This window comes from Pituophis catenifer, unplaced genomic scaffold (assembly GCF_029215685.1).
Source record: "Pituophis catenifer annectens isolate HBS135680 unplaced genomic scaffold, rPitCat1.0.hap2 SCAF_6, whole genome shotgun sequence".
In the NCBI taxonomy this organism is placed as follows: Eukaryota; Metazoa; Chordata; class Lepidosauria; order Squamata; family Colubridae; genus Pituophis; species Pituophis catenifer.
In genome coordinates, this window is record NW_027256886.1 from 81,496,398 (window position 1) to 81,513,114 (window position 16,717).

General features: G+C 42.8%; 1 protein-coding gene across 1 annotated transcript; it reads left to right on the forward strand.

Moving 5' to 3' along the window:
- Positions 1-327: 327 nt before the first annotated feature.
- HIF1AN (hypoxia inducible factor 1 subunit alpha inhibitor) lies at positions 328-16,346 on the forward strand. The gene is made up of 8 exons (XM_070945488.1): positions 328-541; positions 1,543-1,793; positions 5,208-5,356; positions 6,429-6,574; positions 8,957-9,063; positions 10,750-10,813; positions 12,227-12,337; positions 14,267-16,346. The coding sequence occupies exons 1-8, from the start codon at positions 344-346 to the stop codon at positions 14,309-14,311; spliced, it is 1,071 nt and encodes a 356-aa protein (XP_070801589.1). The 5' UTR covers positions 328-343; the 3' UTR covers positions 14,312-16,346.
- The last annotated feature ends 371 nt before the right edge of the window (positions 16,347-16,717 follow it).

Sequence of the window (16,717 nt, forward strand, 5' to 3'; positions counted from 1 at the left end):
CTTCCTTCCTTCCTTCCTTCCTTCCTTCCTTCCTTCCTTCCTTCCTTCCTTCCTTCATTTTAGGTTTAACATTCCGGGATTGGCCGCTGACTCCCCAGGGCCAGCAGCGCTCCTGGCAGCGTACATCCACTCGGAAAGGTCTTTTTCCAAGCAGCCGCCCCTGAAAGCACCGGAATGCCCAGGCAACTCAAAGCTCCTAGAATGCCTCGCCAGGGGGCGCTGAAAGACCACCGGGTCCCGATTCCTAGAGCGGCAGGTTCCGGTCCGCCCAGCCTGCACCGGATGCGTGTCCCGCCGGGTTCCGTGCGCTGCGGGGTCGGAGGCGGCGCTACATCCGGTAGCCATGGAGGAGGAGGAGGAGGCGGCCTCCGGGTCTCGGCCCGAAGCCGCGGAGGCTTCCTCCTCTCCCCCGAAGGCGGCCGAGACGGAGGAGCTGCGCGGGTGGAGTGAGGCGCAGTTCCGGCACTACAGCTTCGCCACGAGGCCCATCGCCCGCCTGCGCCACGGAGACCCCCGCGCGGAGGAACTGCTGGAGAACGAGGTGACGGCAGGACGCTTCAGCCGCCTCCCCTGGCCCTGGGCTGAGGGGGTGGGAAGGGGAAGGGGGGGTCGCTTCGGCGGCCTCTTCCCCTTCCCTTCCCTTCCCTTCCCTTTCTTTTCTTCCTTCCTTTCTTCCCTTCTTTCCCTCCCTCCCTTTCCTTCCTTTCTTCCTTCCCTTTCTTTTCTTCTTTCCCTCACTCCCTCCCTTCCTTTTCTTCTTTTCTTCCTTCCTTTCTTTCTTCCTTCCTTCTTTTCTTCCTTTCTTCCTTCCCTTTCTTTTCTTCCTTCCTTTCTTCCCTTCTTTCCCTCCCTTCCTCCCTCCCTCCCTTTTCTTCCTCCCTTCCTTCCCTCCCTCCCTCCCTTTCCTTCCTTTCTTCCTTCCATTTCTTTTCTTCCTTCCCTCCTTCCCTTTCTTTTCTTCTTTCCCTCCCTCCCTCCCTTCCTTTTCTTCTTTTCTTCCTTTCTTCCTTCCTTCTTTTCTTCTTTTCTTCCTTTCTTCCTTCCCTTTCTTTTCTTCCTTCCTTCCATTCTTCCCTTCCTTCCCTCCCTCCCTCCCTTCCCTTCCTTCTTTTCTTCCTTCCATTCTTTCCTTCTTTACCTCCCTCCCTTTCCTTCCTCCCTCCCTCCCTTCCCTTTTCTTCCTTCCCTTCTTTCCCTCCCTCCCTCCCTTCCTTTTCTTCTTTTCTTCCTTTCTTCCTTCCCTTCTTCCCTTCTTTCCTTTCTTTCCCTCCCTCTCTCCCTTTCCTTCCTTCCTTCCTTCCCTTTCTTCTTTTCTTCCTTCCCTTTTCTTCTTTCTCTTTTTTCCCTCCCTCCCTTCCTTTCCTTCTTTTCTTCCTTTCCTTCTTTACCTCCCTTCCTCCTTCCCTTTTCTTCCTTCCCTTTCTTCCCTCTCTCCCTCCCTCCCTTCTCTTTCTTCTTTTCTTCCTTCCCTTCTTTCCCTTCTTTCCCTCCCTTTCCTTCCTTTCTGTCCATCCGTGACCTCTGCTCTCTGTTTGCTTCCAGGAGCCGGTGGTGCTCACTGACACCAATCTGGTTTATCCCGCCTTGAAGTGGGACCTGGATTACCTTCATGAGAATATTGGGAGTGGAGACTTCTCGGTATACCGAGCCAGCACCCACAAATTTCTCTACTACGATGAGAAGAAGATGGCAAACGTGAAAAACTTCAAACCGAAGTCCAGCAGAGAGGAAATGAAGTTCAGGGATTTCATGGCACAACTCCAGGAAACTGAGCAGCAGGGAAGCGGAGAAAGGTAATCGCAACACCTGATGGTTACTTTATAGTCAGAGGAATTAAGGCGCTACGGTGGGATTTGCTTCTGGTTATAACTGATCTGCTAGGTTCCTGCATGGCACAGTGCAATAGCTCCTTTGAGTCCTCCAGGGCGGAAAGGGCCTTGTTCTCATGCAGAAGGACCTTAAGCTCCGTGTTATGCGTTTGGAACCTTTTGGAAATTGAAGAAGTAACATGGGTCCCGTACTTCATTGGGGAGTCAAGCAAGCAGAAGTTCCCAAATCTCTTAATAAAGAAAATGGGCGTAGCTTGAAATTTGAAATAATAGGCTGTTATATAGATCTAATGAGATAAAGGAGGTAAACATGGTAGTATTTTTCAGGCACAACTGAAATATCGGAGAAGGGAACAATTTTGAAATATTAAATATAATTTTTGAGGAAGTCCTTCACAAAGTAAACCTTGACTCTGGAGCAGTTCATAAAGAACATTTGTTTCATTGAGGGCAATGGTTTATATAATAATAATAACTTTATTGTCATTGTACATGTATACACAGTATACCTATACAATGAAATTCACTTAACACCCAAAGACCAGGTCCAACACATGTAACAATCCCCAAATACCCACCCACCCACCACAAATTCCCCGCCCTAAACCACCCAAACATCCACACAACAGACCAAGTAATGCTGTCCAACAGCTCACTGATGGTGGCCCTTTACTTCATTATTGAGTGCAATTATAGCTCTGGGATAAAAACTATTCAGAAAACGTGTGGTCCGAGTTTTAATTGTTCTGCCAGAAGGCAACGGTTCAAAAAGATTGTAAGCAGGATGAGAAGAGTCTGAGAATGTTATGCAACTTTCTCAAACAGTGAGATTCGAAGATATCGTCCAGGGCTGGAGTCCGATGATATTCTGGGCAGTTTTAATGATTCTCTGTAGAGCTTCTTTGTCTGCTACAGAGCTGCTCCCATACCATGCAAGAATGTCGTATGTTAGGACACTCTCAATGGTGCTGCGATAGTAGGACAGAAGTAGATGCTGAGATAGATTTATCTTCCTGAGCATTCTCAGGAAGTACAGCCTCTTCTGTGCCTTCTTCACAAAAGCATGTTAACATTCATAGTCCATGAGAGGTCCTTTGAGATATAAATGCCCAGAAATTTAAAACTACCAACCCTCTCCACCTCCTCACCATTTATGTGAGAATATACAGTGTATATACAGTATACACCATATACATCGAGAAGGAATATTTTGTGCTACTTACAGCTTATTTCATTGAAAAAAGAGCTTGTTTAACAGAGAAAAAAAAATCGTATAATTCATAGCATCAGAGTATGCATCATATTTTTCTTTCATATCTGTGCTTTGTGATGCATGGCTATTTTTGCCACTTTCTGCATTGTAATCTGCCTATCCTAAAAGAAAGTTAATCTACATGCAGTGGGTGGAATTGGAGTAGTTTGTTTACTCCCTGGATGTTATGTCTATAGGCATACTCCCAAGTAGTATTCTATGATAGAATTTTCTCTCATTATATTTAATAACAGATATAAGTAACTGTAATGTGGCCCCTAGATTGTTTTACCCTCTCGTGAATGTTTTTCCAAAAAAGGACAGTGGTGTGTTTATACAACAATCTGATGTAGTGTAGACCAATAGTGGGATTCAAATCCCGGTGCTACCAGTTCACTATTGGGAGTGCGCGGGTGTGCATGCTTGCTTTGTGAGCGCATGGCGCTTCTGCACATGCGCATAACATTCCAACTGGTCCAAAATGCGGCCGCGCGGGTGATTATGGGAGCAACATGGTACTCCCATATAACACCCCTCCTGCGCGAACTGCACTGGCTCCCGGTGGTCTTCCGGGTGCGCTTCAAGGTGTTGGTTCTCACCTTTAAAGCGCTCCATGGCTTAGGGCCAGGGTATTTACGAGACCGCCTTCTGCTACCGATAACCTCCCACCGGCCAATACGCTCTCACAGAGAGGGCCTCCTCAGGGTGCCGTCGGTCAAGCAATGTCGGCTGGCGGCCCCCAGGGGGAGAGCCTTCTCTGTGGGGGCACCCGCCCTCTGGAATGAGCTTCCTCCCGGAATACGACTGATCCCGGATCTCCGCACTTTCCATAAGGCCCTGAAGACATTTCTATTTCAGCAAGCCGGCCTAGCCTAACTAGATTTTTTATGGGTTAATTTTTAATTGTATAGCTTTGGGGTTTTAAATTGGGGGCCGATTGATTTAATTTATTTTAGCTATGTTAACTTTTATATTGTATGTATTTTAATTTCGGCTGTTCACCGCCCTGAGTCCCTAGGGGGAGAAGGGCGGTATACAAATTCAATAAATGAATGAATGAATGAATAAATAAATAAATAAAGTTCTGTGCATGCCCAGAGCGTTTTTGATGACGTCTGGGCGGGTGGGCAAAGTTCTCCTGAACTGGGGCAAACCGGTAGCAACCGACCCCTGGTGTAGACCATATAATATAAGTTCACCCAACATGCTAAGTCATCATCCGTGCACACACACACAAAAACCTTTTCCTCCCAGTTCTAACACAAATAAACACCTATCAGGTTTGATGCACCTAATTGTGTTGTATGAGCACAGTGAAATGTATACTTACATAAATGCCTCCTTCTAATAATCATACTCTGTTTTCCCAGTGTTGTTTACTATTCTGGTAGTTGCTTTTCGATCCTGTGTTATTCTAGGTGCAGATAGATTTTCTATTGCTTTTTTTAAAAAAAAATCTGTCAGGTGTTTTCTGCACTGCCATTCCAAATCCCGCAAAATTACCCAGCAGTTAAAAGCAAACTTGTTTCCTTTCTTATGTTTCAGTTTTGACAGATTGGAAGGCAGCAGACCTCTGGCTGTATGCTCTTCCTTCCTGTCCTCTCTCTTTCCTTTCTGAGGAATATTCTGCACTCATGTGGTGGCAGAGGAGGAGGCAGTGACACTGCTGTGTAGGCCCAGAACTCTGTTGCTTTCCTGCTGCTGAAGGTAAACATTATTTAGTTTTTTTTTTTTTAAAAAAAAAATCAGGGCAATTTTTTCAGTTGCGAGGTGGACAGGTAAAAGTGGTATTGTCTCCTGTCACTGCTTTGCCCAGTATATAGCTTAGTGATATTGAAAGTTCAGAAGTCCAGAAGAATTACTATGTTGAATTATCCAGAATTCTGATCACCATAATTTGTACAGGACCCCAGGAGCATAAGATTTTATTCTTTTTTTTCATGGACAACTAGTCATGTTTGGTAATTTAATGCTCTGGACAATTTTTTCCCCCCAGCTCTGTAAACTAGGTTTTGTAATCATTTCTATAAGAACTATATACAGTTGATTGACAGATAATGAAAGAGGTAATGGGATATAGCTTTGCACACACATTTGCATTTCTTTTTCCCCATTATTTTCTACAGGTTATATCTCCAGCAGACCTTAAATGACACGGTTGGCAGGAAAATTGTGGTAGATTTCCTGGGCTTTAATTGGAATTGGATTAACAGACAGCAGACGAAGCGAGGCTGGGGTCAGCTGACATCCAACTTACTACTGATTGGCATGGAAGGTAACCAATCTGCCTCTTTGGACAAATAATTTGGTTTTAATAGTCATTTAGTGCTACCTGTTGTGGAATTCCTATGGACAATATGTCAGTGTTAGGTAACTGAATTTAGGTGGAGTGCTTTCTTCTCGGTTACAATCTTACCTAATACAATATCCTCAACATGTTCCAGTTAAAACTATGAGGGGGAGCCCAGAGATTTGATTGCTGCAGTTAAGCTGGGAACTGACAAACAACAAGAGTCAAATTTTGTTAAAAAATATGTGATAATCAGATATGCAATATATTTCAGTGGCTCAGTGGCTAAGACGCTGAGCTTGTCGATTGAAAGGCCAGCAGTTCAGCGGTTGAGCTCCCGTTGCTTGTCCCAGCTTCTGCCAACCTAGCAGTTCGAAAGCACTTAAAAAAAATGCAAGTAGAAAAATAGGGACCACCTTTGGTGGGAAGGTAACACTGTTCCGTGCGCCTTTGGCATTTAGTCATGCCTGCCACATGACCACGGAGATGTCTTCGGACAGCGTTGGCTCTTCCGCTTTGAAACGGAGATGAGCAGCGCTCCCTAGAGTCAGGAACGATTAGCACATATGTGCAAGGGAACCTTTACCGTTACCTTTTAATCAGATATGATCCCAGGCTGCTTGGATTTACAGTTAGACCTTGACTCATGGTCATTCATTCAGCGACCATTCAAAATTATGGCTCTGAACAAAGGGACTTATGACCCCCTGCCTGAAGTTATGGCCATTGCAGTCTCTCCATCCTATTCTACTGGGTCCCTGCAGTTCTTGGAGCAGCTTTCCACTCCACTGGGTCCTGCCCCTCCCCTCCCCCAATCATAGATTGGTCACTTACCTTTTTGGTAGATCTTTGGGAAGCAGCTGCTCCATCGCACAGTCTTCCTACACAGTGGAGGCTACCTGTATATGTGTGGCATCATTTTGGTAGCATTCACAATTGTGGGATGAAATTTGTGCACCCGTTCCCAATGATTTGTAGTACAGACCTGTTGGAAATTAAAAGTTCACCATTTTGTAAAATGATTTCAGAAATTTGTCTTGGGTCTTTCTTTATGCAGGAAACGTGACACCAGCTCACTACGATGAACAGCAGAATTTCTTCGCTCAGATTAAAGGATACAAACGATGTATTCTATTTTCACCTGACCAGTTTGAATGCCTTTATCCTTATCCTGTGCACCATCCATGTGACCGGCAAAGCCAGGTGAGATGACAACTAGGCCAAATAGCAATTATTATTTTTTTTTGCCTAAGACTACAAAGCATAACTTTTAATGCTGGTTTATTACAAAATCCCTATATACCTTTGTTTTCCTCTAACCATTTGTCTGAGGAGGAGTCTAAACCATGATGTCTCTTTTAAAGTTCTCAGATATATATGGTCTTCAAATGATCATATGATAGACTCGATCATAGAAAGTTAATGTATTGTAAGAATATCCTTATTCAGACAACTAAAGCAGTCAATCAAATCTTTATGGAGGTAGGCCGGGAAGTGTTAGCCTCATGCAACCGCGGGGGCTGTTTGGTGATAAAATAAAAGGGCAATCTAAAGTGTTTAGTAGAGATTAGCACTTCTTTAATTATCTTGTGAGACAGCTCTGTAGATAACTTCAAAAAGAGTTCTCTTTAGGTTTTGCATTTCTGTTTCAATTGTCTGTAGACTCCTCCTCCAGAGTCACGAGGGTACTATAGAAAGAATGAGGCTGGATAAATCCCCCTCATGCGCCATATTGGACCCTTCTAACAGAGATTTCTTTGTAAAGTTGCCTGTTGGAGGATTAGGAACTGACAATGCCCCAGTTTCCTTCCCAGCAGCTGAAGAACAGGGGTGAAATCCAGCAGGTTCTGACAGTTTCTGGAGAACCAGTAGCGGAAATTTTGAGCAGTTCGGAGAACTCTTCAGAGGTTGTAGATAAAATGCTTTTAAAAGCCTCTGATGATCCAAGCTGAGTTGCCTGATCAGCCGAGGCTTTTTTTCTTTTAAAAGCCTCTGATGATCGAAGCTGAGTTGCCTGATCTCTTCGCAGAAGAGGTTGTAGAAAAAATGGTTTTAAAAGTAAAAAAAAAATGGCCACGCCCACCCAGTCACATTACCCCCCAAGCCATGCCCATAGAACCGGTAGTAACAAATTTTAGATTTCACCACTGGAATGGAGATTTTGCAGTATCCTTCCTCTGCCACATCCACCAAGCCACGCCCACAGAACCGGTAGTAAAAAAAATTGGATTTCACCACTGCTGAAGAGGCTACAATAATAACAGCAACAACAAACAACAATTTCCCATGTGACCTAGTCTTAACTGTATACTTTTAATGGCTTAAAAGTAAATGAATTAACTCTGAAAGAAGATGACTGGTCCACAACACTAAGGATGGAGTCACTGAAGCAGTCGGCGTGTGCTTAAATGGACTCCAGAGGATGGTAGTGGACAGGAAGGCCTGGAGGAACGTTATCCATGGGGTTGCGATGGGCCGGACACAATGTGCAACTAACAACAACAACAACAACAACAAAATTCCTGTTGTAGAAGAGTTGGCCATCTTTATTTAGATTCACCTAGTAGTCACCTGCTGGTATTTATTGAAGTCAAAGTTAGGCAAGAGTAAAACACTGAGAAAAGTAGCTGCAGCTTCCATAAAATTGGTCCATAGTCTTGGTCCCTTGAAATTGCACATAGAGATGAATTAATAAAATTAGGGGAGATGCCAAGCATACCCCAATGTTTCCATCTCTCTTATTGGAAATGAGAATGTTAACAGCCTGCTCTTTGAAGTGCCAAATGAGATTTGACATGCCAGGTTTGTATCTAAGGATTCCATCAACCATTCAGAAAGTCTATGCAATGGATGTGGATGCTGTGCTTTGATATTCTCATGCTTGTTTCAGCATCCTGGTTCCTCAGTAATCAGGGTACCCTGCAATAAAGGAGAGGATATTTGAGGGCAACTAAGTAGATCATCTCTTCCATTTCAACAATCTGCTGGTGAGATCATTGTTAATCTCCAGTTAGCTCTGCAGTTCATTATATCCCTCTTGTTGGTCTTTCTAAATTAGTCCCCAATCTGCGGAGTTTAAAAAGCTCCAGCAAATTTACACCTTACTAGGAAAGTTATATTAGCTGTCAGCGGTGCTGATTTATAGTCCTTCCAGGCTACTGTCATGAGCTTAATGTTTGCATTTATTTCAGACATCTCAAGAACGATTTACTTGGTTATTAGATCACTTAAATAAAACCAGATTTAATCTTGATTTTTTATCAGTATAGCAGAATCCTCGCAATCAGTGCCATATCAATACCTGGTATTTTATTATATGTGTTCTGTGCTTTTCTTCGGTTGGTGACATCTTAAAATAGTAAACACAAATGCTGAGTATAGTTGTTCACAATCGACAAAACCAGTAACCAGTGGGAAGTGGAGTGCAGTGTCTTGAAGGTGTTGATTTTTATCTCTAGTTCTCTGCCTGTTTGTTAAAGTTAGTAAAGAAGTTCATTTTCTTTGAAGGAGCCGGGGTGGGAAGCAGAGGGAAAAATCATGTATTGTCTCCAGTGACTTCAGTGATGCCTTCTTCTCTCCTGCTAGGTTGACTTCGACAATCCTGACTATGAGAAGTTTCCTAATTTCCAGAACATAGTTGGCTATGAAACCGTAGTTGGCCCAGGCGATGTGCTTTATATTCCCATGTATTGGTAATACATTTAGGATGAGAATGGGACAGAATGAGCTAGTATGATTCTGCAGCAGAATCGATTTGGGGAACAAAGGGGGTTCTGTCAGAGGCCCTGAACCTTGTGCCTTTTATTCTGACTATGATAGATATATATTTCTCTGTTTCTAAAGGGCCCCAATAGCAATAATCCTTGATACTTGTTCATATGCAGAAATATTGGTCCCTTTTTCCGCTATAAGATTTACATTTGGTATATATCCTTATACAGTAGTGACCAGAATTGTGGAAATCTTTTGGGAAAAGTGTATTTTTGATGGCTAATAACACCACTTTTTTTTTTGGAGTTTCAAGATAATCCTATTCCACTGCTGGAATGGCCTGGGAATAGCCCAGACCTTAACCCTATTGAAAATCTATGGAGCTGACTATAGAAACTTGTTAGTCAGAAGCGACCCAGCAATAAAACCCAGTTCATAGAAACCATCATTCAATCTTGCTTTCATATTATAACAGCTGCAGAACTAAAAGACTTGGTTCACTCCATCGGAAGATGTTGTAAGGCCGTAATTCCTGCTAAAGGTTACCCAATTAAGTATTAACTGATGTGATAATTTTTGTATATCTTCTTTTTTCTACATGTTTCACTTTTCTTCTTTATACTGTAACTGCTATTCTAATAACAAATCCTTCCTAAAAGTTATTGCATTACATTCTTGATTTAATTATCTTTCCATTGATATATAATTTTATGGTACTACTCCAAAACAAAAGTGGTGTTATTATCTAGTTTTAGAAAATACAGTTTTCCCAAAAGGTTCCCACAATTTTGGCCACTACTGTACTTCACTTGTCTCTTCTTCAAGATTAAGCATTTCTGATTCCTCACTCTTTGTTCATAAATTTTCTAGTCTCCCAGTTGTTCTTCAACCATATCTTAGCAAATTAAAAAATTAAGAAAAAGAACTCCACTCACCGGCTGCTCGCCTGGTCCCTCACCTTGTGTGACTGCCGGATCACCAGCCGTCCCATTAAAGTGAATGGGATTGTCGGTGAGTCAACAGCGGGTCAGAGGAGGAGCCGCTGCGGGACAGAGATGACAGCTGCTCTTTAAAAATTATGATTTCAGTCGAGTTGAGCTTTTTTACTAGTAATTTAAGTCATGATTTAAATCGTGATTTAAATCGACTTGATTGAAATCAAATCCACCCTGATCTCCGAGGTCGTTAAGTGAATCCCCAAAGTTGTTAAGCAAATTCAGCTTCCGCCACTGACTTTGCTTTTTGAAAGCTGGCTGGCAAGATGCTGCCTTCACTGCAAAAGCAAGCTGGTCGCTCAGCACTCAAATTGCAGTCGTGACACTAGAGGGGCCATATTTTTGAGGATGGGTTGTAAGTCACTGTTTCCAAAGCCATTGTAACTTTGAACGGTTATAGAATGATCACTAAGGAGGAGGACTATCTGAATATTTTCTAATGAATATATGCATACAAGTGGTTGTTTGTTCATTGGATAACTAAGAACTGAAAAAAGTATAATAAATTATAGTCGTCCCCCCAAACGAAGAGGAATAAAAGAAATAACCAAATCACTAATTATTGTACCACATGTTTAGTATTTTTTTTGTAAAACTAATCTCGGAAATGCTAAAATCTTACAGTTTTAAATTAGGAATATTAAAAGAGTTATCTTCTGTGGCTTGCTGTAGGTGGCATCACATTGAGTCATTGCTGAATGGAGGAATTACCATCACTGTAAACTTTTGGTACAAGGTAAGTAGGTCTGAATTTAATACAATAGCAGTACTGTGAATAGACTTTTTAATGTTTTAATTGCAAAATTATACCTTTCATATGGTACTGATTACTGTATCATAAAAAACGATATTATTTTCCTAGTTTTATTTAAATGATCAAAATTGTGTCAGCTGCTAAAATTGACTTGAATTCTCAACTTGGTTTCAAGTATTATCTTCAAGATAACCTTGTTGAGCCTTGTAATATTTAAGTTGAAATAGTTAATTCCTATTCCTAGCTTTTCTAGAGGGAAAAGTGTATGTCTGTCTTCAAGTCAGCGTTGACTCCTGGTGACTGCCCAGAATAGTCCCTGCAGTTTCCTTGGCCAGATTTCAGAACTGGTTTGTCCTCATCCTTTTCTTTGTAGTCCCGAGACAATGACTGGCCTAAAGCCACTCAGTTGACTTTGTGCCTAAGGCAGGACTAGAACTCACCGTTTGCTAGCTTCTAGCCTAATACCACTTCACCAACCTGGTTTCCTTTAGAGCACCGGTGTCAAACTCGATTTCATTGAGGGCCACATCAGGGTTGTGTTTGACTTCGGGGGGCCAGGTTGGGGGTGGCCAGGGTGGGCGTGGCCAGCTTGACGTCACTCGTGGGGGGGGGCTGTGGTGGCTCAAGCACTCTGCCAGCAAAAACGGGCTCCTGAGCTCTGTTTTCGGCTGCGACGGCTTCCTGCAACTTTCTGCCAGCGAAAATGGCATTCGGGAGGGCCACATGCGGCCCTCCCGAGCTCTGTTTTCGTTGGCAGAGGCATTGTGGGCTGGTCCTTTGCTCTTTCCAGGGTGGCCCTGCCGGCCAGATCTAAGCACCTAGCGGGCCGGCTCCGGCTCCCAGGCCTTTAGTTTGACACCCCTGCTTTAGAGAAATAAGCTTTTGTTTTTTAACAAATGAGTGGTAGTAGTAGAAATAGTAGTTTTGGCCAGTCACTTGCCTAAACATCTCTTTTTCATATGATGCATGCTATTTGATAGATAAGAAAATACCAACTCATCTTTTCTCATCTCTGACTTTTATTAGCTTCTTGCTTTTTTTACTGCTACCCTGTTTCCCCCCAAATAAGACATCCCCTGATAATAAGCCCAATCGAGCTTTTGAGCACATGGCAATAAGGCCAAGCACTTATTTCAGGGTTCAAAAAAATATAAGTCACGGTCTTATTTTTGGGGAAACACGGTAGGTGTATGTGAGATTTTTAAGCACTGTGAATCACTCTGAACCTGTTGGATCTTTTCAGTTTCCTTTCAATCTTCCTGGTGCCCCAGAACGAGGGATAAGAATAATAGGGTCCAGATAATTGATGCCTCTGTCGGAATCTGTTTTCAATTTCATTTTTGTAAATGTTGCAACTTGAGCTTTTGTTTAAGGAAGGTATTTTTCCCCACGCAGGGTGCTCCGACCCCCAAAAGGATTGAATACCCCCTAAAGGCTCATCAGAAAGTGGCTGTAATGAGGAACATAGAGAAAATGTTGGGGGAGGCGCTTGGAAATCCACAAGAGGTAAAGTGAGGATCTCAGACTGCTTGTAATAACCATACGGCTGAGCTTGTTCAGCTTTTGATCCCATAAAATGAAAATAACAGCAGAACAAATTGAAAATGTTACATATTTAACGCCTTCAAATAGGTAGTGATGGCATGGGGTAGGATAGAGCAGTATTTTTCAATCTTAGCAACTTTTAAGATTGGTAGTCTTCAAATACTAGCATGCTGGGAGAATTCTGGCAGTTGGAAATCCATACATATTACCAAAGTTGACACGCGGATAGAGCATTCAAAATGTTAGCAGCATTTCTCCTGAAGGTCACGGTATTATTCAAATCTTTAAGAGGGATTTTAGGCAATATACGTTCAGTGTTTTCTGTGTCAAGAACGAAAGTTTGGAGTTGGCTTAAACAAGCGTAAATTGAAGCAGGTGCCTCATTGAACATCTAAATTGTCTCTGCTCTGGAATAGCTACAACTTTCGGGCTAATTGGGAAAGTGGCTAAAATGAAATTAAGCCCCACCTTAATTTTAATTTTAAGCAATTTTCCTCACTTGTAAAGTGATTGTTCAAACATTAAATAAATTATGACTACTGATACATTAGCGTACCTTTCTGCACTCTTTGGAATATATAAGTAGTTTTGGTTACTGACCATTCAGCAACTGTTTCAATAGCGCTGGGAAAAGGACCGGTCCTTGAACTTGCAGCTGTCACAATGTCTCTGAGATCACAGGATGACAGTTTAAGCATGTGGCAACCAGCATATTTTTACAATGGTTACAGCAGGGCTGTCAAACTTGCGGCCCGCAAGCTGGATGCGTCACGCTCTGGCCACACCCACAACCGGTTTAGCGAAGGGGAAAAAAATGTCGCGATACGTCACATGACGATGCCGTGATGACACGAGTTTGACACTCTGGATTACAGCATCCCTCAGTCACGTGATTGCCGTTTGGAGACCTTCATAGCTGGTTTCTAAGAAGCAAAGTCAGTGGAGAAGCCACCAGGAACTTGGAAGCCATGGTTATGTGATGTCACACTTAATGACTATGGTGATACATTCTTAACTACATCTGAAACTGATGCCATATGATGTTTTACTTTACGATAGCCTTTCTTAGCAATGAGGTTGCTGGTCCCGATTGCAGCCAGTGAGGACAATTTGTATGTTGACCAGTTTTACAAATAGTGTTTGGTGTGTGGTGTGTATATGGTTCTAGGTGTTCACTAAATGTTATCATTGAGGAATACGTTTTGAAAATATCACTGTTACTTATGAAAGAATTGGCAGACATTCTCATGAGTGAACCCTTAAAATAGTTTATGTATATTGTGCTGACATTAAATACTTACGTTTATTTTCTGCTGTATATAGTTTTGCAATTTACCATATTTTTCAGAGTATAAGACGCTCCGGATTATAAGACGCACCTACCTTTTTTGGGGAGGAAAACAAGAAAAAAAAATCTGCTTCTGCCTCCCAGCAATTTGCCTCCTTGCAGCAAACAGCCTATTTCAGTTTCAATTTCATTTTCAGCACATCCTGATTAGCACAAGAAAAAAAAAAATCTGCCTCCCAGCAATTTGCCTGCTTGCAGCGAACAGCGGAGGTGGCAATAAGCAATGGCAATCCCTGCAGCCTGAAACAGCTGATGGTCGGGAGGCCGATCCAACTGACAACTGCTTGTGCTAATCAGGCTGTGCTGAAGCTGAAACGGGCTGTTTGCTGTTTGCTGTAAGGAGGCAAATTGCTGGGAGGCAAAGGCCAATGGGTGGACGGGGCTACATTCGGTATAAAAGACGCACCCAAATTTTCACCCTCTTTTTTTGGGGGGTGGGAAGTGCGTTTTATATTCTGAAAAATACGGTAATATGACTTCTAGTCTGTTGATAAACCTGTAGCTAATAAAGCAATGTGTTTTGTTGTTTTTCCTTTGAGCAGGTGGGTCCCCTGTTGAATATGATGATCAAAGGACGGTATGACTAATCGTGGACTTCTGCAGGATATTGGAGCTGTTTCACCTAAAGGGGGAAGCTATTAAGCGCTAATATTGCACACAGCACTTAAAAAACAGATGGATTGCCTGGTCCAGCTCTGATCCACTCCACCCATCTAGGGGAATGACCAGAACTCCGAAATGCTCCATTCGTCACTCCTTCAACTTCACCAAACCTTATAGAATAATTCATCCTTACTAAGGAAGAACCCGTCACCAGTAACTCTTATGTTCTCTGCCTAGATACAACAGTTGGCACCTGGTACTTGATGATATTTACTTGTGATAGCACCTTTGTGATCGCCTACATAAGAATTACCTAGAGGAACAATTTTGATTTTCTTCCTATATTTTCCGTGTTAGTTACATGGAAGTTACATGGATAACTTCCAACTTTAAATCAACTCATATCTATTAATTAGCATATTTTCTTAAAGGGCAACCTTCTCTTTGATATTGCAACTAAAGCCCGTTGAGGGATACAGAAAAATGAAGGACATAAGAGATGGAGACTTTTAAGAGCTTTTGAATCCGTTGTGTCATTTTGTCATAAACAATACATTGATTTCTGATCCTATCAAACTAGGCCAAATGCCTATGTATAGAAATTGACTTTTTCCCCCGCTCAGGATGTTAATAGAATGGGACAAGCCATAGCGAGTGCCCTTGGTCAATAAAACCTGTTGTGTCATATTTTTCACTTAGCCATGCATGGTTTAAACTTCCTCATTGCACTCTGCCTTCTCTAGGCCAAATTAAGTGCCAGATCAGTTGGTGAAGAGAGGAGAGTAGCAAGCCTTTTTTTTTTTTTTTTTTAAATCCACTTTGATCTTTCATACGTCAGGAAAGAAATACGAGTATGGGCTTTGTAATTGTATTTCATTAAGCTAGGAATGCAGATTTGAGAGTTTTAACTCCTAGATAACCAAGGAAAAGTTTCTTCATTTGCCACGAAGTCACTTTTCCATGAGAGTTTTGAAGACCCACCTTGGGTCACAACACCTCTACAAAAACCAGAGTTTTTGAGATCGTCTGCATTCCTGTTCACTGTGAATTCTATACAGAGCTGAAGTAATGTCTGAAGCCAGGATTCTTGGCTTTTTTTGGGAAGGTGGAACCTGAAAATGCCATGCAGCTTTGTTAACATTGTTACAAGTAAAGCCTTTGATACAGGGGTGAAATCTATTTACCGTCCCTACTGGTTCGGAAGTGCATGTACCACGTGCACACATTACATTCACGCACGGACCCTCTGTACATGCGCAAACCCTTCTGCGCATGCACAAAGCGTAAAAAACAGGTTACTTCCTGGTTAAAACCAGGAAGTAACAAAGACTGGGCGGGTGGGCGGAGCCTCGCACTGCCGTCACTACCGGTTCTCTGAACCACCCGCCGCCATCAGTATCGATTCAGCCGAACCGGTCCGAACCGGTAGCATTTCACCCCTGCTTTGATATAGTTTCGAGCCACAAGGAGTCAACAGAAGACCAGCGCTCCTGATGCTATCACATATAGATAGACAGACCAGGAAGAAGGTGGCTTTCGGAGGGCAACGTTGGACTTAACATCGATAAAATCATTCTGCCTTTGGCTGAAACAAAGCAATTCCTGTGTTTAGTCCTTGATGTCAAATGGCACTCCAGACTGGAACTGTGGAATATTGTGTATAGAGAGCTTCATGTAGAAAAGCCCAGTGTCTCATTAGAAAGAAGAAGATTGAATTGAAATGCAGCCTTCCAATATGTTTTTCTTTTTTTTGCCAAAGGTGTAAATTTGAAAACGTCTAAAATAGTTGGTTTGGGAAAAAGAAATGCATTGCACTTTAGTAGTGCAAAAGCTTAGTTTACAATGCACTGATAAAAGACAGTTTTAGGTACTGTTACTTTTGTTTTTTTTTTAAATCTTGTGTTTTGATGCCTGCTATTGGAAAAAAAATGTGTCTGTGATGTGTGAGAATATGTGGGAAATACATAATATCTTCTGAAATGTAGTTCTTAAAATACAGCTACTGTTGAATGACACAAATACCTGTTCCCCTTCATTCTATATGATATGTATTCCTCATGGCCGTGATGGTGAATCGGTGGCACGTGTGTCACAGATGGCACTCAGAGCCCCATCTGCGGGCATGCGAGCCATCGCCCAGCTCAGATGCATCCTGTATGCGCGCACGCCTCCCGTCAGGTCTCTGCCGCGCATGAGAATGAGGGGGGTCGCCGCACTGCACCCTCGTGGCCCATTTTTGGTCCCAGGAGGCTTCAGGGAGGCCTACTTGCCCAAAATGGGGTGGAGGGTCACGAGAGGGGGAGTGTGGGGGGGTCACGCACGTGCCTGGGTGGCGGAGCGGGGAGGTCACGTGTGTATTGCATTATGGGTGCAGGCATGTGTGCACTTTT